Below are 23,250 nucleotides of genomic sequence, written 5' to 3'. Positions count from 1 at the left end.
ATGCAGTAATCGTTTCATTATATGTTTATTTTATTATTCTACCTAAGGCTTAATTATGTAAACAAAAATATGCTACACGAAACAAAGTAACTGAATGTATACCTTATTCCAAACTAAATGCACAAGCTTATATTCGTTATTACACAACAAAACATTATCATTGCGCACATAATTCCGCGTAGATAAAGTTGAGCTGCGCGCAATACATAACTTTCGAAAGAAAATGGCGTTTTGGTCTACTAAAAAATTGAAATTTGGAATCATATTTTGAATGATAGCGAATTGCAACAACGTTTTGATGTGATCTAGAATGAATAGATTTTGGTATTTGTGTACGAAATTTCGTGATTATGCACCATATTAAAATGTGCCAATTGTACATGAAGTACATTGGATTTCAATGGCGACGTAGCAGCGTGTTGACATATGCAGGTGTGTTTCTGTTCTGTCATTGTATGTTTGAAATCTTAATTGAAAAAATATTAATTCTTTAAATTGCAATTATCAAACAGACACTAATCAATATAATGTTTATTTCATATTGAGTGCAGCAAGGAGGATGTAATTGCATTTGGAATATATTCAAAATTACAGTACAATTTCGAAATATGTAATGAAGCTTGAGAACCCATGACATGGCTCATGTAATCCGGATTTGCAGAACTAAGAAAGTACAATGTGAGGGGATTCAGGATGTAAAACTGTAAGTGTATATTTTGCCAATCTTATTACCAGCTAAAGAAGAAAGTTTATGCCTTGTCACTTGCATGTTATTTGTAGCGACCCAGTAATTTTATGAAATCTGGCGTCTGTCGCCCGCCTAAAGCCAAAACAGTGTATCAAAAAGGCAAACGCGGAATGTAGCAAAACAGCTTGTGTGTGACAGTCCACGAAACATATGCTTAAGTTCATTCAGAAACAAATTTAATCAACCAAAACGTAATGCGCCTACTACGTGAGTGTACATATTTGGTTTAAAAAGCAGTTATCGTACAGCCATAGCTGCACATTTCTGATATCACGTTCATTCGCCTGCTTCGTTGAAAGTTTCTTTTGTGAGTCTATGAATTCATCAACATTGTCAACGTTGGCATTTCTGCATACAAATGGCTGAAACAGTTGGTTTACTATAGCCACAGACAAATAAAGTAATCAAACGTGCTGGCGTCTGCGTCCATTGTTTCTTTACAATAGAAAATAGTTCCTCTATGAGTGCTTTATGAATTGTGCGGGCGAGTTCAATATCGTAACATGCTAAACTATTCTGACAACCTAAAGTTAACGGAGAAAACAAATGAGCATATAATATAATGCTTTATTGCAAGCAAGCAGCATGATTTCTAGACTCATTCAATTCCTTTTTAAAAAAAAAAACAGTATAGTTACGCATCATTCTGTAGATACTCATTTATGTAGCAAACCACAATATGGTCCAGAAAAGTGGTTTCTAGCTTCTTTGCAATATAACTAAATCTTAATGTGGCCTTTATATTCGCTTTCAGACATGTAATCAAGAGAACAAATATTTATTTAAATAAAGAGAACAAATATTTATTTATAGCATATATCTCAGGCTACACAAATATTTTAATCTAAGGAAACATTGCGATGCTTACTGAAGCTAGGTCCAAAATATTGCAATTTTGTTAAAATGTATCAATCTAGATCAAATGATTGCTGCACTGTGGATTTGTCATTTCTGCTCAGTGAATGTGTATATAATGTTGCGTAGTGTGGAACCAAATTTATTTCAAACTATGACTAGAGGATCGGGTCCAGGGGTCTTCATTTCTCAGTTTAACGCTGTGCAACAATATGTTTTACATTAGTTTGTCTTGGCATCAACACAACGTTAAATTATACTTTTTTGCTTAGACGATTCAAGATGACAGGTGCTTGTTGTTAGATGAGTATGTTCCTATTATAACTTGCTGGCTAGCTCAGAAATTTTTAGTATGAGTATCTTGACTGACGGATGAGCCCTCACATAACCTATCATAAAATTTCTCTCATCTTTCCACAGCAAGATAACATAACTATTAATTAGAGGTTCCAGTTTCATTGCCTCTTGTGTTTCTCGTATAAAAGCTGAAATATTAAGTAATTAAGTATCGATTCACAGTTTTCTGATATCAGTTTTGTTTTCCTTACAATAAAACAATTGGGCTACTTTGACGAATCGAATTATCTATCTATCTATCTGTCTATCTATCTATCTATCTATCTATCTATCTATATATATATATATATCTATCTGTATGTATGTATGTATGTATGTATGTATGTATGTATGTATATATCTGTCTGTGTGTGTTCCAATGACAACTTGTTGGCAAGCTCACGAACTTGTAGGATGAGTGTCGTGACTGAAACGTGGGCACTCACAGGCCACATCCTACAGTTTCTTAATTTCAAGTGATGTGTGCGTGTTCGAAAATAACTCTCAACATTACATGACCTATATTTAATGAATTTTACTCTTTTTCATATAGGTACCCTAAAGGAGGAAAGAATGGGATTGAAAGTCACGGAATAAATTGTTTACAAATGAAAATAAACATAAAATGTTTGGATATCCACAGAATGCTCCATACTAGGTAATTTTCTTTAGCCTAATTTTATAGTCGGAAAATAACCTGCACCAAATCTTCACCACCAACAGCTCTCAATCAAGCGTTGTTTTCTCGGCATTCAAGTCAACCACTATCAATTCCCAAGCACTAAATCAGTTTCACTTGCAATAAACTAGGCGTTAACAGCAAGTCTGACTATGGTAACACTATAATATATCCTGATTAATTTGTGGTCTGACACCTTAGCTAACTTCACTAACTTCAGTAAATATTAATATGTACACATTTAAACTATGATAACTTCAATATCATTCCGCAATTTTCATGAACGTTTCACTGAGGCATAGAACGTATTGTTACGAATTTTACATGAATACAAATATACTAGTTTCATATGCAGATGGATATTCTGAGTCTATGTTAAGTTCGATGTATTACAAAACAAATGTTCTGTATGACTGAAATTATGTACAACGTTCAATGTATTTCACGATGTCCGCCATCTTTGTTTTGGAGGCACTTTATGTACTGGAGGCACCTCCAATGTGTCATATCATTGGTTTACATTGTTTCAATGCTGTAAAGCACACATATACTAGTTTCATTTACAATTGGATATTCTGAGACTATGTTAAGTTCGATGTATTACAAAACAAATGTTCTGTATCATTCATATGATGTACAACGTTCAATGTATTTCACAATGTCCGCCATCTTTGTTTTGGAGGCAATTTACGTATTGGAGGCACCTCAGATTTCCACTACGCAGTATATGCAGTCATTATTGAACAGCAATAAACAGTTGATATAACTAGTTTTTACGTAGAATAAGTTATGCTCAACAAGAAAATAATGCATTAGGATGGTGCATGTTCTAATTTTCCCGCACCACCAACTTGTTTGGAGGCCAATGTTTACTGTTAAACGTGTGACACAAGGATTTTAGTGTTTGACCATACGTTTGCGATTAAGATTGTAATAATATAATTAGCATTTAATATTTGTTTTGTATCTCAATGATTTAACGATATTTAGTATTTATTGAGTCTTAAATACTTGTTAACAATATGTACTATTTTGGCGGAGTGTTACACTGTGTAGTGCAACCGAATGTTATAAATATGGGTGTCGCGCAAACCCGTCAGTTTCCCTTCAACCGGCATCGCTTTCGTATACAACTACAATATGTTATCGGCTTCCAAAAGTGATAGGGAATGTTATCATTGTCTAAGTAGAAATAATAATATTAGAAAATATACATTCATTTATGCAATATAAAAATTTAATAGTAAATTTATGTACTAAGGAAAATCAAAGCCAAAGATAAAGTGTTGAATACTCTTACGTAGGGATATAGGGCCTCCATAACGCTATTTCAGTACATTTGTATGACTTTATATTTTTATCGTAAAAGAAATGGTCACCCGTTTCGCCTGTTAATTCTATTTATTTGAATCCGTTTGTATTGGGATTTTAATGGTACCCCTATAAACATTATAAAAGTATTACAGTAAATTACATTTGATCAATATTATTATTTGATACTAACTGTTGAGACTGCTGGTCATAAGTATATGTACGTTCTGTTATACTAATTTATTTATTGACTAGGAAGAGAATATGTGAATTCTGTTATATTGTAGTGTTTATTGACATGTTAAGACTAAAATAAATCCTCTATTTTTCTCATTCAGATTTTATGTTGTTTATATACTTAGATAAATAATCTCCTCACGCATAAGTAGCTAGTATACGAAACCATTATTTCTACAGAGATTTCGTCTGTTATCAGACGACGTACTATGTACTACCAGTACATTATACTATTGCAACCAATTCAAAGTCTCAGTTTGAGGATTGCCGAACAATCGAAACAGGAAGAAATTCTCTAAATATAAGGGAGCTTGCGTTGGGAAATTAACCCCGGGGTGGAGCACGTTACAGTATTATTGAGTTAAATGGGACATTTTCAAACAAACGTAATCGTTTGTGAAGAAATTGCTGTATTTGAATACTAGGCGTTCTTTTCTTTGACTTGGAGTATGTCAGTAGTCTGAATATCATCAGTACCTAAATTATATGTGCCACTATCGTATATAACTTTCCTTTTCTTTTGGATGAGGTCAAACTGTTCATGACATACTTGTGCTGAAATTAATATCGTTTGTAAAATTACCCCCATGTATAAAAGACCCTCCAAATACGGACCCGAGCGGACATGTGCTAAACTTTCAAGTTCATGGATTTATTTGAAAATGTATTTTTCTGTCTTGGAAATATGGCCAGTGCTACAGTAAAATTTGCTTATGGATTAATGTGTGGACGGATGAATAATTCCTACTCGCTGTTAAGTGCATTACTTGTCATTAAAGATTGTAGGTACATTTTTGATTCAACTGGAGAACAATGGAGATTCTTAACAAATTGAGAAGAAATCCTGTTAGACATAACACATTTATGGCTGTTATTAAGTTTTGTATAGATGTTGAAAGAGTTGGGATTTTTGTAGCCAGTAATGTGTATAGCCCGAGTATCCCTTGGTTAATATAATCTATGCTGGGGTTCTGGGCCATGACAATGCAATTCCCGTCAAGGGATTACATTATTTGTCTCTCACCGAGACTACAAAGTGTATAGGTCTATAGTCGATGTACATGGATGAGTGTTTTCTGTCATAATTCATTCCACACTGCATTGAGGATTTTATCCTATATGTAGCACAATATTAAGGTGAGCGTCATTAAATGTACCTGACAGTATATAATTTGTTTCACACGAAGTATTTAAAACTAGTTAGAAATCATTAGCTACACTTAATGGCGCTGACCGGAAAATGTACTGAGTTAGGCCTGCATATAGGATAAAAATGACCGTGCTGTGTGGAACAAACTAGCATAATACCAAATAGCTTGACTTTGTGTGCGTGTGTGTGTGTTTGTCTCTCTTGAAATGTTTTGTATAGTGTGTTGTCAAAGATGGATTGAACGTAAATTACTATGTTTTTGTTATATATATATATGTTGTTTTTATTGTTTTTGTATTTCTGAGCGCGTGGACACCTTGACTGAGACAACTGGTCTGAGATGACGAGACTGAGATAAGAAAAGTAAGGTTAGAAAAACAGTAGATATCTCTGTTGCATGGGTGAGAATCACGTTTATTGTACCCTAGACCATTTCAAGCATATATACTTCCTCATTGTGACGTTGTCTTTAATCGATAGCTGAAGATCTGTAGACAACAACTTCATACTTGACAAATAGAATGGCGCTACACTGTCAATCCTAGAACTGACTACGGCTCTTTTCTCCATCGAATATTAAGCCTACAAACATAATGTGGTCGAAACGTACGCGAAAGCTGACTTTTATGTTCAAAATATCTTAAAGTGTGTTTCAGATGGTTGCTTTCCATCACATGCTACCATATTGTTCAGCAAACACTGGAGATAGAGACTTGGAATGGGTAAGTAGATGATATTGCTCTCTTTGACTTTTCTTTGTATAGCGATCTTTCTGGAATAAGTTTATATTCATGCATTAAAAATTAAAAGCCCGGCAATTGACCATGACATATTTTTCATAACAAATTATTTGATTTCAAGTCTGTGTTATTTTCTTGTTGGTACTACTACTTGTTTGTGTGTGTACAAGCATGCCCACTTACATCGAATGTCGACACTGCTAGAAACAAATTTATGCTATACAAGCTGCCAAAGATTACCGAATGGCCATCGATTTAATAGTCCTATACTATCACACATACCGAAAATTACCGAACCCCAATCTATCTAATAATAATATGCTTTACAAGACACCAAAGATTACTGAATGACCAACGATCTAATAGTCCTATCCTATACAAGCTACCAACGACTAGCTAGTAGCCATCGATTGAATAGCCCTATACTGTTCAATCTACAAAAGATTACTGAATCACTATAGATCAGATAGTTACATTTTCGGAAAGATTACCATAGGACCATCGATTACTATTACACATACCAAAAGATCACCGAATGACCATAAATCTGATAGTCCTATACTATAAAATCTACCCAAGATTACTATATGACCATCAATATAATAGTCCCATTCTATAAAATCGACCAAAGATTATTGAATGACCATCGATCTAATAGTCATACATTAACACAGCACCAAAGCTTACCAAAACTACAACGATCTAACAGTGCACTATTACGCCGAAGATAATGATCATAAATCTTATAGTCATATGTTATAACATCTATCAATGATTACAAAAATGACCATCCGTTTAATAGTCCTATACTATCACACATACCAGAAGTTTACTGTATGACCATAGATCTTTCATTTTTCATTCGATCAAGATATATTCAACGTACTTAAGTCATTCTTAGCAAATATCTGAATTTCTTTACACAAATATATTTGCCATGCGACACTCACTGCTGTTTCATGTAATCATTTCCTTACACATATTTTGTTCTTCTGACAATTTTTTAAAATTAATTATAGTTTATAATGTAATGTATTTCTGTGTGCATACATTTTACGGACGAATAATTTATTCTAATATTGTTCATGTTTCCCAATCCTGAAAATATTTAGCATGTACGATTTTCTGAAAAAATCAACAGATAATCGATCTTTAAATCATCGTGCATCGAGTTTCATTTTACAGTTCGCAATGTGCTACACAAAATAACTTCTATTAAGCTGCTCTTTCAGGCCCCACAAAATTGTATGCAGGTCACTGGAACTTATTTACTCACAGAGAAAAAATCCCTAGGTAGTTATAGAAATCATTAAAAGCTCTCCACTCCCCGTTAACCCCCCACCAATTTAAATCTATGTGTATAATATTAATGTCCCCAGGGCAGTAGAGGGCGATCACCGCCCCTGAGGTAAGAAACATCCGGGCCTCTCCTAGTTCTTTTTCAAACAGAATGTTTATTTTATAAAATTAAAATGTGTTGCTCGACCCGGGCCCCCTTATGTGCACGGGGCCCGGGGATATACCCCCAGTTTTCCACCCCTTCTTGTCGACTCTGATTGCCCCTATAGGAATCGAATCTAATATTACGTTCTGGATACTCTGGTCCTTGGGGTCACTATAGCCATGATATGTTTGGGCAGCTATGGTCCCTATAGGAATTTAAAATTATGTTTAGAACGGTATACCCCTCTAATTAAAATGAATATCACGTTTGGGACGGTTTGTCGGTATGAAAATTATCATTACGAATGGTAATTAAACGTTTAAGAATTTGAATACATATCTCGACGGGAATTGAAAATAATCGGCTTTTAAATACCTTTATGGCATTTTTATTAGTACTGAGAAACAGCTGGGAATACATGAAGATTTTGGAGTTATGATTCTATGTTTAGCTGATATATTTATAACTAGCAGATTACAGTTCAACGTCCGATTCTATTTTGAATGAGCGATCGGAAAATAGGAAGGATGATATGAATATCTCGAGTGGGCAGTTTTGTTTTCAGTGCATTCTGTTATTCATTTAGTATACCGTATTAAAATGTGTTGGTAGAGCGATATGTTCCGATCGATTGCTTTGGTGCCACTGTAGGCAAGTAACCCGCGTTAGAATGCCGTCTTGATAACGGTGTTGTACAGCGATAGGTGCATTTTGGTGTCACCGTGACAACCATACAATACATGGACATTGTTGTAGTTGCTGTAAACGTAAACAATTGAGAATAGAAAGTATAACAAATTTGCGAATTTTGTAACAAAAATTGAATTGCAGTTGCAACATCATGCTATCCTGTTCCTATAATGCTCAAAATATTCAGAAGAAATAAGAAAAATAAGATTCTAAACAACTATATAATTTTATTTTTCACATTCTTATCTTTCCAAATTTGTAGCTTTCTTCATTTATCTTATATTGAACACCAAAAGCTAATAGGAACGCAAGTATATTATTTATGCTTACAAATAAGGTATAAAAAGACGATTTAACGTTTTTGATTTAGTTTTGCTGAGAGACAACCCATCATGTGAGGGATATTAAATGAACATGGTTGGCTCTTCTTTCCTCACGCACGTATATCCTAAAATACAACTAGCTGTTATCCGCAAAGTATGGTAAAAGTTAAATTTGTTTAAGAACTTTAATTCATGATTATTCTTCCAGTCTTAGCATTATTAACTTGAATATATATATATATATATATATATATATATATATATATATATATATATATATATATATATATATATATATATATATATATATATATATATACCGTACCGTACTTCCGTGTAGTGCACAAGAAAAACAATCGTTTTAAAAGACACACTATTTATGCCGCATATAAATTATTCCTCCAGTACTTACTTTTCCCCAAAACTATGAAGAAATATGGGGCAAAATATTGAAACGGACAGATAAAACAGGGATTACCAAAATAAAGAATACGTCAACGTCAGGGTAGACAGATTAGGCCGATGTATTTGTTGAAAAACATCCGACAGACAATGGTAGGATCTGGTTCTAATCGTAGCATACATTTTATTAAAACTTGTTTATTTTAATGCCTTTGTCGATGTAAAAAATACTAGATGATAATAATAAAGATTTGGAAAAGGGTGGTTGGGGCATCTTTTAACGGAACGTTTAACACACTATTGAATATATTTATCCTTCGAAACCAGATCAGTACAGCCCCTGTCGGCTGCCTTGGTGAATCCTTTAGGCAAGCTTCATTTAGATCCCACTTCCTCCGCATGATACATAACTAATAGTGTTAAAAATGCCGTTAAAAGCAAAAAAGAACAATAATACAACTTTAACAACACAGACGAACATCTTTATTACAATGCCAATCCTTTATCTGACATGACGCCTCTCTATTTAGTACGGTACACACAAACATTACCAATATTATATATATATATATATATATATATATATATATATATATATATATATATATATATATATATATATATATATATATATATATATATATATATATATTTATATATATATATGCTTCATTTCTTTTTGGGTAAAATATAGACGTTTAACCAGTCCAAAATAAAATAAGATATTTCTTACAGTACATCGTCATAAGTGAATTTCATGCTCCATTAATCAGAAACTCGAAAATTCAGGATACCATATTCCTACACCCACCCCTCTCGCAAAATTGAAATGATACAAGGCGAGCTGCAATATTTAACAACTCAACATGCAAGCATTTTACGATTAAAGGTGCAATCATGCTGTCAAAAATACAGAAACATTCCTTTAACTAAACATTTTATTCAGTTACCTCCACACAGTTATGTATTATTTAGCAGCGATAAAATTATGAAATATGTGGGAGTTTTATATCGGCAAAAGTATTCAACTCGACACATTAGAATGGAAGTTTAGATCTGTTTAGTCATGATAATACCTACTTCTCCCGGCAACCAATAATACTTACTAAATATGAATCCTCCAGGTATTTATCTTTTAAGTCACTTAGATCACCTTTACTGGTTCTCATGTACAACATTAATAATTGTTGAACTGTCGCATTACTTTGTCGGCCGGCAAGTATGTCAACCCATGGTTTGATAAAACTGCATGAATTTGAATTCAAGCGCTTGTGTGAGTTTGTTTTATTGATTGAACTTAAGAGTCCATGCATTGTTCGTCTTTTAACCTAAATCATGATGTCTTGTTTTTCTGATAATATATAGACTTCAAAACAGTAAAGAAGACGTGTTCCCGTATTTTTGAAACTCGTTAAGCAAAAATTTGAGGAATAATCAACGTATCAGAAAGTTTGCAGGTTAATAGAGAAGACATAGTTTAGACGATACTGGCAAATGTAAAAGTTTAACTTCAATATAATCCAAGTTATACTACGACCTTCATATTGACTTTTGTTTACAACAGTTACAAACTTCGGGTCAGGAATTTAATATCAAATATTTGCAGTCGTCGTTTATCAATGTAGTGTGCAAGATTGATCCCTAATCGTTCCAGTTCTAAAAAACTAAACAAATGAGTTATATTTTATTGTTTTATGTCGTTATAAACAGTGAGTCGAGCTTTGTTTTAAGTTCTCATTCTCTTTAAATACATGCTCATGAGAAAATATAGCTCAAGAGCGGTCGATGATGTAGCGCCCCGACTAGGTGGTACAGTTGTCCAATGCGTTAATAGCGAACAATTATTTTGAAAAAAGATTACTCATCATAATTGCTCTCCCATATCTTTGTCCATGTCTGTCTGTCATTGTGTAATGATGTGCTTTTATGAAACAAATAACATCCCCCTCCCAAATCCCTCCCTCCTGTATCGGGTTATTTGTAGGCATGAGTGTTAAGTTGTTTCAAAGTGTGTGTGTTATCATATCCTATTCCCTATTCCCCGTCAGTTTTTATTTGTAGCTGTTGGTGATAGTTTGTAAAAAGGTGTGTTTGTTCTCATGTCAGACTCCTCTCCATTTACATGTTAGCTTCTAAATTAGGTGTCAGATTACAGTGATACATATTTGACTGTACAAGAAAGTGTTTGTCATCGGGTAAAGCATGACAGTGAACTTTAATATGCTATTCAAGAACCATGGGGATATTCCTGTTTTGGAATAATAAAATAAACATCAAAATCGACAATTAAGTAAATCTGCATTCACCTTCACCTCTTTCTGTTTCTCTCTCGATTCTTTTGCAACAAGAACAATTTGACTACAATTGTATTATCTTAAAAAAGAATAAAAGCATATTAATACGACTAAAAGGCATCAGAGTGGAAAAATATGTGAATCAAGATTATTTGAACATCTGGTACCTTTTAGATAATATGCTTTATTGCAGGGGTAGACTTTTGTAAAGAACTCAATCTGATAAAGTCGATTTGTTTTGGATTTGTTGTTTTCGGGCTTCTGTTACTTTTTTTCACTAAATACTCCATAATGTTTTGTCAGTGTGTTTGTTTAAATTTTGTATAAAATCTAGCTTCATATTCCTTCCTCCCAATTACTTTCCTTTCATTCTACTTTTGATTCGCTTTGAAATACAATAGTGCTTTGGGTTCTTCGGCATATTGATGTCAAAATTAATAAAATTGCCCTTATCTATGAAATCAAAGTACTAAATATATTAAAATGTAAAGGAATTAGTTTAAATTCACTAATTGTGAAATATAATAGGAATTTTGAAAGCTCAGGGCACGATACAAATTATATTTTTTAGAGTTGCCAATTAAATGAATTTTTTCTTGTTTTTACAAATAAATTTGATGAACTTCAATCTGCGTCAAGCTCATGAAAAGAGTTGTTAGCGACCAGGGAAACAAATGATAAAACTTTATTTATGTGGCTCTTGTATGCTTGAGAGTAGACAACTAACCATAGGATATAGGTCACAAGAACCCAGTTTCTAGTATATGACTTAATCGATTGGGCATATTACTATAGCAGTAGTCGTTTCAAAGATGTTGTAATCTAAACATATAAATACTTTTTAATGTAATATTCAGATTCATATTGGCTCAATTATCTTCTTTAGAGCATTAGGTGTCAACAACAATCATCACATATGGGTGAACATGATGATTTTAGAACTCATTAGTGCAGATGTTTCGACATCCATGGTAGAATCAGAAAATGTGTGGGCGGTGTGTTGTTCTTGGTCAAAGTTGATGACATTAAATTCTAACGGCCTTGCCATTTTAGACTCTTCAGTCTCGTAGCATGCACTCATGACTTTTAATCAGGAGACGCTTGAATAATCAAGTTAAAATAATTCTTAATTGTCTTTCCTGGTTTACATAACGATTAGCCAACTGTGATGTTTTTATTGTTTGCATTTCTTTTGCATAAAAGAAATTCATAATACCGTTGAGACGCAGTTATTAAAACCACAACAACATGCCCGTGTTTCGTTTTACTTCTTGCCTAAATATATTTATGCTACAAGCATGTAAATTGAAATTAATATTTGTACTGTTAAACCCAGCTATTATGTAAATGCATTTGTTATAAGGCACGTATTTACGAGAAGTGGCAGAATCGACAAAAGCCACGAATTTACTCTGCTCAATAGTGCTGTTCCCGTTTCAAGCACAACGGAAACCAGATATGCAAAATTCGTGAGTAAAGTTATGCTTGAAAATGAGAATTCCTATATGATGTAGACTGTTTATAGGCCTTTTTTAATAAGATTTTATAGGTAATATTATTATTGGCAATTAGTCTCTCTATCTTAGTATTGAAGTCATGTGTTTATATATCACACCGTAAATTTGTTGCAATCATTCTTTATGTTGAAGAAGAAGAAGACGATGAAGAAGTCAAAATGCTACGTGCATTTCGTCTTCACTTAACTTAGTATGTGTGAATCATTGAACAGCATGATTGCAGCAAAGGAACTGATACTTTATTGGCTGAAAATAAATTTCCAGCAATCCGTAATCTGTTTTGTCTATCCTTTATATCTTAATGCAATTTCAATCTCATATTGTTTGAGGTTTAGGTCTCTTAACAACTGAAATCGTCTAAATAGCCTTCCATGTCGACCATTACTCTTAATTTATTACAGCTTTTCTCAAACAACAAGACAAGAATTTTACGAAATTTGGTTGAGGTTATTTGGCATAAACCTTTGAAAATGTTTACGAATGATAATACTTTTCTACCGAATATGGAGTCATTAATCACAATTCAATAAAATCAATATTATGTTTATCAAAGCATTTCAAACTGCGTCAAATGTAAACAGAAAGAGTTATATCACATAGCCCCTTTTAATTTATTTTTAAAACATGCCAATTTGTCATCAAAAAAGATGTTGATCATAAATTAGAAAGACGTTAGCACGACTTTGTCTAAATAATGGCACCGAAAGGATTTCGATTATTTTTGACAATATCGTCTTTACCTAATCTTCGTCAAAGCATTAAAAGCAAAGTCAATCGTTTTTAACATAACACCGCCGTATTTAAAGACAGAAAACTTTAATTGCTATATTCAAAACAACTGTTCAACAGGTTGACCACTTTTTACGGATATCATCATTATCTTAATGATTGTATATGTTTGTTTTACAAGTCAAGTAACACATACGGCAACCATTACCTAACTTGAAAAATAAATTCAACAATCTCTTCTCACGAACAGCGCAGCATGATTTAACCAACATTTTAAACACGCGTCCTGCAAAAAAGCCCTTTAATAATCTATACCAAATTATGCCGCTGCGCACGCAGACATGATTGCGTTTACGAAAAAATAAAAAATAACCATATAAAGTTATTTTCTAGAATACTGCTCAAATGAAATCCACCAAATGATGCAGCTACGATACAAGACATGGCATCCGTTAGTAATAAAATTATATTCATTCTTAATAACAAAATAGTGTAACATAATTTGACCAAACTTTCTATTCAGACCTTTTCAAACTTTTTAAATTACTTATGAAAAAATCCTAAATTTTGAAGATTTTAAACTTTATATGGATGAAGCTGATCAATCAAAGGTTGATGAAGATAACATAAACTTCGAACATGTTATTAAAATTAATGCTAACAAATATGACGTGAAATCCATTGGAATAACACTACCAACGCAGACGTCTTGCACTTCGAATCTGCATTTATTTAGATGTCAGCTGCATAAATAATCATAGTCTCCAATAGGACTTTTGTTTTATATATCTCAAATTACACACTTTTTTAAAAAAATATCCTATTACTTGTTTAGAACTAGAAAGAATTATTTTGAAACTTTTATTTTAAAGGAACTTGTATCACACGGTATTTGGGTTTAATATAATCTGCTGGACTTGATGTTTACTTTCTGTGTGTACAAACATTTTCCAATGACGTCTGAAACAAAATATTAGCCCTTTGGAGTCTTTGCTCTGTTTTACCTATATCAACCCCGTCCAGTCAAACAGCCTATAGTCCCCATGACTTGGCAAGCAAGTGACATAAAATGCGCAACTCGTGAATCATTAACCAACACAAGTAGTCAAAATGAAGACACGTTCTTGAGATTTCTTGGTAGCCAGTACTGGATCAATACTCTTCTGCTTTTTTATTTTCAATTGTACGGATGATCCTGATACTTCTGAAATTGAAGTTCGGCTTTACCAACAAACATGTGCTTTTTTATCTTACAATCAAAGTGGTTCATTGAGAAATCAAATTTCCTAGCTTTTGTTCCGCTTCAATTAATATTTTCATGTAGGCAACACTAGTAATAAAATTGTAGGACAGGAAGACCCAGTACGTCCAGATGCAATACGCATGCACACTTCTAGCTAATTACCCTATTTTACTGATATAATTGTCATATAATTATATACAACAAATCTCTGGCTCAGGAATGTCTAAATTTCCGGCGATTGTGCGTTCTGGTTTAGAATTTTGCTTCATTAAAAACACGCCGATTACGTCTGTGTCTTTTAGCATCCAACTACCATCTTTACCCAATAACTTTTACCCGAACAAGTGCGACTTTGTTGAATAATAGCCGAAATCCTTCTCTTTTTAAATGAGCAAATATGGTGTAAAGTATTCGTATTTGAACGTAACCGGGGTGAATACATCGGTGAACACCTCTTTGTCTTTGCAGACAAACTTGGAGAGCTTTTGCACCTAGTGCTTCATTCAACGTTTGAGCGTTTAAACGTGCTAATGCAATAATAACACGCTGACCTCGAAATGGCATGTTCACCCCAGAGTAGTTCCGACTAAAAATTTCTATCTGATGTATACCTCGATTATATTTCACTGGATATAAGGCTCTGGTAACGCCGTTTTGACGCAAATATTCATCAACAAGCGGGACAAACTTGTCAATTATAGCATCCGCTGTAGGTTGGTCCAACACACCGTAGGTAAATTTTGCAGCCTCATCATTGCTGTCAGAATTCGTCGTGTACATTGAATAATACAGTCTAAGCTCAAACATTAATGCCAAGTACATTTCAGTTGTCGTATGCATAGGCTTATATTGCTTCAAACTAGATTTAATCTTTAGCCGCCAGTGATATTGATATTTTATGTACAAAGGATTTTGGAAGACATGTGTCGCGTTCGTTACGTATTATTACTAGTGGAACAGGTTGTCTATTTTCAATTGCTGTTATTTGACTCCATCCGTTATAATAACCATATACAACAGATAAATACGATCCAGACTTGCGCGCTGTTAAAATGTTAGACTTAGTTCATCAAAACAACTGACGTTATCTAAATAATTTGGCCATTTCCTTTTTTGAGATCAGGTACACCAACAGTCATGACATGTCAAAATGACATTGTCCAGAACTCTCTTGAATAAATCATAATAGTTACGAAATACTTTTATAGTACAATAAACACAGATGCTTTCCACTGAATAATCCAAACAAATGTCTTTCCTCTCAGATAATATAAAAATGCAATATTAATCACGTCTGAAGACTTAGTGTTACAAGAAGAACACAAAAATTATTAGCGAGAAAATTTTCCAATCATAGCTACTTATTTACAGATAAAAGACTAAAACATGCATACTATAGCTACTCTTAAATGACAAATTGCAATATCCAAAACCGCAGAAGAACTAACATGATTTAACCCATCCAATGGGAATTAACGTAAGTCTTCCAAGATGCCACCTGACCGACCTTTCCAGTGTGAAACAGACCCAGACGAGCCAACATATTTACTAATCATTTTCTAATTGGCAACAACAAACATCTATTTATAGATCCTATGCAGTTTTTCGTTCTTAATATATTAAAATAGGCCAAGTGCAAATACAATAAATGCAGTTAGATATTATCGCTACACATTGCAGCCATGCATACAATTGGCAAACATTATAGATATACAGGGAGATGCAGACTACTTATACAGATAAAATGGGTCCAACAATTGGATTCGGATCAACGATCTTCTGTCTGATAATATAGTAAGTTGTAAAGGTTATGACCCGTGTTGAGATTGTAAATGAAAACCACGTATTTGACCTTAATACGTGATGGGCACCTCATTTTATGATATTATCGATGTCCAAACCCGACGCAGATTAAATCAAAATGATTTTCTCCCGTTGAATTTAAAGGAACGTACGACATTTGATGAAATATCCGTCAGTTTTGGATGATGTAATCACACAGCTAACTTATACAGCACGGGAAGTATTCCAATAACAGTTGCCTGCTACTGAAGCAGAGTGGTACTGTATGCAGCCTCAAGAAAATGTAGGCTTTTTACTAGTTTCATGGATTGATCATACACGAGTTGCACATTGTACGTCGCTTGCTTGCGTCAACATGGAGGATAGAAGTACTGGTGATTTGTCAAGGTTTAAATGCCACATAGTGCTACAATTAATAATGGTACATTTTAAAATCAATGATGACGGGGAAATATGCAAGATAACAATAAAATAAAGCAGCACTGTTTTAAAATGTTTGCAGTCTACAGCAATCTGAGAAATAAAAAGAGTATTAACACATATAATTGTATAAATCCTTATATGAACACACGAATTCGCTTGCATTTTTACAGTGAGCTATACCATTACAGACATGGAGGGGACACGCAAGACAAATAATACGGACTTGGAAATATAAGTCAGAATATACATTGACTACAACTCATAGTAGAGCAAATAACTAGTATTTTAGTGTAATTCCCTTCACGTATGTTGTATCACATCTTTTTATCGGCAATGATATAAGCAATCAAACAATATGCAAAGCTTAAAACAATGTTTTTTGTTTATTTCAGAAACATTTGCAATACTTCTTGGAACATTTGTCTTCGTATCTGTCGGCCTTTGTTGCTGTTGCTTTTATTGTTGCCTAAGATGTTATTATCGCCGAAAAGAGGGACCCAGAAGGTATAATTGCATAATTACTTTGCGTACAGTAACATCGATTTTCATAGTTTATAATGTCGTATAATTGTAATTGAAAAAAAATATTATACACCCCAGCGTTGTAACCAGGGACATTTACCGTCGAAACATCGTGTGAACTCTCTGATATTGACTGGAATTTGGAAGTCATCTGTGTATTGCTCTTGTTCTTGTATTTTAATAATGTTCGCTGAACAAGAAAAATATAAACTTTTGATCAATAAATACTAAAATATTATATAAGTTCTTGGTGCTCTATAAATGTATCTATGTCTATCTCACCAATAAAGAAATAAAATGTAATTAACTAATCCTTCATTTGTCTGTTGCGGGTAAAGTAAACAATTTAAACTTGCCAAAAGTATTTGCCTTTCTGATACCGAGAAAACCAATCAATCATTATCGATACAATGTTATAATACTAATCAAATTTAAAATAACCTTTAAGCGAATAACAGGATTATTAGTATTTTGAAGAACAATATGTCACAGAGTACTCAGATGCTTCGTAAACATAAGTAGAGCTCAACTCCGCCTTCAGGACTTGGCCTTTAATATGATAGGCGAGACATATAAGACGATAAAACTAATATTGTTGTTGTTGTTGTTCTAGGGTTTAACGCCATTTTTCAGCACAAGATAGGCTATACATGGCAGCCAGTATAACTGGTGGAGGAAGAACCCTGGAAAACCCAGGGAAGAACCACCGACCCACGAGAAGCTACTGGCAGGCTTTCCCACGTACCTACGCTAGCCGAGCCTTGGACTCGAACCCACGCAGACAGAGGTGAGATGGCAGTGATCCGTAACGGTGAGCGCTTTAGACCACTCGGCCACTCGGGGCCCCGATAAAACTAATATATATATATTATTTTTTTCACTCCATTTATATGTCTCTCCTCAACTTAAGTAGGGCAGTTAGATTTGTAAATTTGAAAGCCATCATCATACACTTGGTGAGACACCGGATGCCAATTTATGACACTTGAGAGCTTCTCGGTGTTTAAAATGAAGAGAACGGGGCCGAGAACAGAACCTAATGGAGTACCTAAACATAGATCAGCTGGGCTGGAATATTTTTTTTTACCGACACAATTTATAACCAGTTGACTAAGTAGTATTTGAGCCATAGTTAGGCTGTATCGTGAATATCAAATACATGTTGGAGACATTGAAGTAATATGTCATGTTTTATTGTGTTAAACGCTACAGACAAGTCAAGAAGGGTAGAGACAGTAATCTATCGTCTAATTAAACCTGAGAGAAGGTCGTTAACTACTCTCAGAAGAGAAGTTTCAGTACTATGGCAAGGGCGTTAAGTAGTACATTGCTAACAATATTATTTGAATTAAGATGAGATGTAAGATGGGATAGCACAAATTTGCATAAGACTTTGGAAATGAATTAGAGATTAGAAACATGGCGTTAAGATCAAGTCTGGGTTTCTTTAAACGAAGGCTTTATGTTATTTATGTCTATATTTTGTGTCAACTTTGGTACATGACTGCATCTGTGTTGTATGTAAGTTGTATCATTCTTGTACATACTGGTGGTCACCTATAAACTGATAATAATGTTGTGTCAGTAGATGCAGATTCCATTTTACAGATGTTGAGCTATAAATACAAGTTGAGTGTAACCTATATATTGAACCTGCTACAACTATGGATTATTTTCTCTTTAGCTATTGGGGTCAGAAGAGATCTTGGAATAATGAAGTTATTTCCTATTACATGTGTCTGTCAGATGGGTTTTATTTTACGACGTATAATAATTGTGGAAATTCACTAAGTGACTATGATAAATTGCGTTGTATGGCTTTACGATTATAGTTATATAATTATAAACCATTTATCTCGAAGGGTTCTATATCACTCTGGGTGATTTAGACAGTCCTATCTCTATTAAAACTTTAAGGGACACAAGAGCTCCCCAGAGGTTTTATTATCAGATACTTTGCCTTTTTCTGCGAAGTCTTTTTCTAATGAGAGTGTTCTTTTTCCGGGAGTAGATTGCGGCTTTGTTAATATTCCTCTTCTTGGTGTAAATTTGTCATCATATTTCGTCTCAGGTCGAGTGACTGTCGGTAAAGTGGATGATTTAACCGTTGAGGGCATTCACTTATTACTAGGCAACGACCTATCTGGAGATAAGTTTGTGGTTAATCTACTTGTAACTGACAAGCCTTGTTTGATCAGAAAGTCGATCCTATTGAAAACGAGATATGGCAAAGAACGCACTTGAAAATGATGTTGATCAGGAAAGCATTTCTTTAGCTGACACATGTATTGGTCGGGCTTTTGATGAGGTCACTTTCACTCCTTGTCTGAATCAATCAAAAGGCATTGATTACAGTGAACCTATTTTAACTAATTATTGTCTTTATTCCAATCATGGTGATAAACGATAATCACTTGTCGTCGAATAGACAAAAAGATCCTGAGATTTCCTGTTTGTTTCAAACGGCCATTCGTGAAACTCAAGCCACAGAAGTGCCTGTTTGTTATTGCATTAAAAATGAATTCTTCTTAGAAAATGGAGAGCTACCGAGGTACCTGCTGGTGACGAGTCGTCAGTGAATCAAATTGTTGTACCAAAATCGTACAGACAGGAAATTCTTAGCTTGGCTCATGAAACAGTAAGAAGGTCGCTAAAAGTGGCGAAGATTTATTCTTGACTTTAGCTTGTTGATAATTTCTTTGCAGCTGAACGTCCAGTTATATTAGTCCTGTAACAGAATTATTTTGCTGTTTGTGGCATTTTTCTTAGCAGTTTCATAGACCTGGGTATAAACAGTGAGCTGGAAAGCCAAATCCTCTGTCATTTAGAATTCAATTTTGCAGTGAAAAAATCGTCTATAACAATAACAATAATATACCAAGGAGAACACTTTGGAATTGATACTATGTACTCGGATGCCTGGTTATGTTTGTCTAGCAATTAAAACACACAAGCACTTGTCAATTTGTATTGCTGTATGAGCTAACGAAGTTGATAGTTGTGCTTCAAAAAGAGATGGTGGTTAGGCAATGGCATATGACTTAGATGTGATCTGATGAATGTTTGTGGGAAGCCAATGGAATATGTAGAATATTATCATCTGGACTGGGATGACTCAAATCGTAGATTTGACAATGTTGATGGATGGATTGGCTAACTGACTGTTTGTTTTTGAAAATGTGAATAAAATATAGGAGTTTGGACGTGTATTGGTTTTCAGTACAAAGTGAAAGTTTAAATTTTAAAAAGAGGTTGGCCTCTATCGATTCCCATACTACAAAGAGGTTAGGAAAGGTAGATTTAGTCAGCTTGTCTTTTGAACGGGGTGGGGTGGGGGGGGGCTGTAGAGGCAGAACAAAAGAGGCAGAAAACATGGACTGATCTTTCTTCTATCGTGAGTGAGGTTTGGACTAGATCAAACGATGTTTGCTCAAAATTAAAAGTTGTAGTGTCGTTATGATGGCGAATTATAGAGTTATTTGAGATGACACCAATTTGAGAGGACACAATTACCAACTCGCTGGATTGGCAGGGGAACGACATGATGGAGTGACCGGATAGTGTTAAATCCGCACATTTTGGCTCATCACTTAATCTATTTTAAACTTTTTTTTCTGATTTACACGTGCCCTATGTCAATTGATGTATGATGACCTTCCACCTGTATATGCTTGTAATTTTTTATGTGGGTTGTAGAAGCTGATTCCAATGCTCTGAGATGAACTAATATACACGTCCAGGTGTTTGAAATTAAATATCAAAGCAAAATAAAGTTCTTCTTTTTTTGGATAATGTGTCTTGTTGTTATTTATTGTTTTTAAAACAATAACATATCGGATATAATATTGAATCAACAAACCACCAGCCTAACATAACTTACATCAAAAGACATATTAAACGATTACCTGAAATTTGGAGTTGTACAAATGGTAAAACATAATTTGATGCAAAAACATGTAGTTTATACACTGCGGCCATATGTTTCTGCCAAATTACAAGATTTAAAGAATGAGTGAAGTCAGACTCAAACAATCCCTTTTCATAATTACATAATTTAGAGCTGAATTATCGGACTAAAGAGTGGATAGAATGTTATGTCCTCAAAGCCTACACACGCCAAACATCTTGGGTAGAGATCAAGTAATCCAGAAGATCCTGTAACCCAGCCATCTAACATGCAACTAATGTTGTATAATTTCATTATATTCTACGTGTATCATAATGGTATTTTGTACAGCTATTTTATAATTTTTCTGTAGGAAGAAGCTCACAGTCAGCCAAAATTTGGTATCTACTTTAATAGTCGATATAATATTTGCTTTGATTCTGTTAGGAATGGACAAAGCTGGGCTTTTGGGTGCATGATAGATAAAATTATGTTTGTAATAATCGATGCAATTCATGCTTACTTAGTTCTCATGAGGAAAATATATTTGGAATGGTGCAAAGGTAAATGGTCAATGAAATATAAATTTAAGTTCATCTGAAATGCATTAAACTCATTCAGTTTGTACTTCATGGCGAGTTTATGCTAGATGCAACTGATGACCTACGTGTTAGTACTTCAGTACTTACTAGGTTTAATTCTGAATTTTGTACAGGTTTATCAAGAACACACATTCAATAACCAGCATCCTCCAACAACAGGGTCTTGTGAGAAGGTTTCATAAATAATTTCTGCGCCTAATGGTGTTTGAATAACCGTTCCGCAAATCTACGATTACTTTACAATAGCTTGGTCACAGTATATTAACATGTCCAATACGGACAAGCGCACGGTGTTTGTTAGCAACACATTATCAGATCTGAGAAAGTGCTTACCGGGATCCACATGTAATAGCTTTGGTCGCATTAATGGTCTGCATGCCTGAATGCGTTTGAATGCATCTGCGAAAGTGTTGTATCTATTTCAAACTAGTTAACATGCACTTGTACTGTGTCTTACGAACATGTTCATGTTGAAGAAATAAGTTATCAGCCTGATGAAACTTCATCTGTCCAATTCCCACGCGGACTATGAAATATGTTTGATAAGGTCAGGCGTTTTGTATCCATGTTTGATTTTATTAATATAGGTTACAATTATCCGGACCCTCAAAATCAATCTTGGTTTTTATACCTCCCTGGATTATCAATCTAGTTATTCGCTCTCAGAATGTATAATTAATCGCATTCAATTGATGGATGAGCTCTATGTTTGCGCGTTGACGTCAACGGGTATCTCTTGTAACATATAGTATCAACACGATTTGCTGGTGCTTCAACATGATTGTTAGAATCATATCTTGTATCGTATATGTTTGTATCCAGGAACGTGTTTGCGAGAAGGATAATTACCGCAAGGTATTTCTGGTAGTTTTCAACAGGTAGTTTTCAACAGTGACTTCACCGCCGACTGTGTTCTTAATAAACATGAACTTTATTCCTCCACATCGAATACAACTTACCTTGATTGTAGCCCTACCATTACGTGTTTGAACTCGAGTTGTATTTGCAGTACATATTTTATGCGAAATTACACAACGTGAAGAAATAACTGTGATATTCACAACAATTGCATTATTCGAAAGCATCAAAATCAAAATTCAACGTCATTGATTTTCCTGCACAAGAAAGACATAAACCTACCAAAGATATATATTTCCAAACTCATTAAATTTCCTAATCATTGGCATTGGTGAATCAGGAGAAACTTAACTGTATTTGAATTGTTTTTACGATTGTTGAAGTGTGATCGGTTGCTTGTGATTGCGCCATCAATTGATAATCGACCGGGTTATGATGCTTCAAAAGATATTCCGAAA

At 34.1% G+C, this 23,250-nt stretch overlaps 1 protein-coding gene across 1 annotated transcript in view; it reads left to right on the top strand.

The window, feature by feature from the left end:
- Positions 1-5,817: 5,817 nt before the first annotated feature.
- The window catches only part of LOC149779531 (uncharacterized), a 40,341-nt gene continuing 22,908 nt past the window's right edge, over positions 5,818-23,250 (top strand). The window contains exons 1-2 of the mRNA XM_089938437.1: positions 5,818-6,038; positions 17,317-17,428. Coding sequence (XP_089794563.1) covers positions 6,035-6,038; positions 17,317-17,428 — 116 coding nt within the window. The 5' untranslated portion in view covers positions 5,818-6,034. The remainder of the gene's footprint in view (positions 6,039-17,316; positions 17,429-23,250) is intronic.

Source organism: Sinohyriopsis cumingii, chromosome 17 (assembly GCF_028554795.1).
Source record: "Sinohyriopsis cumingii isolate HCF-2022 chromosome 17, ASM2855479v2, whole genome shotgun sequence".
Classification (NCBI taxonomy): domain Eukaryota; kingdom Metazoa; phylum Mollusca; class Bivalvia; order Unionida; family Unionidae; genus Sinohyriopsis; species Sinohyriopsis cumingii.
Note: the sequence above shows the minus strand (reverse complement) of the source record. Positions and strands in the feature narration are given on the sequence as shown.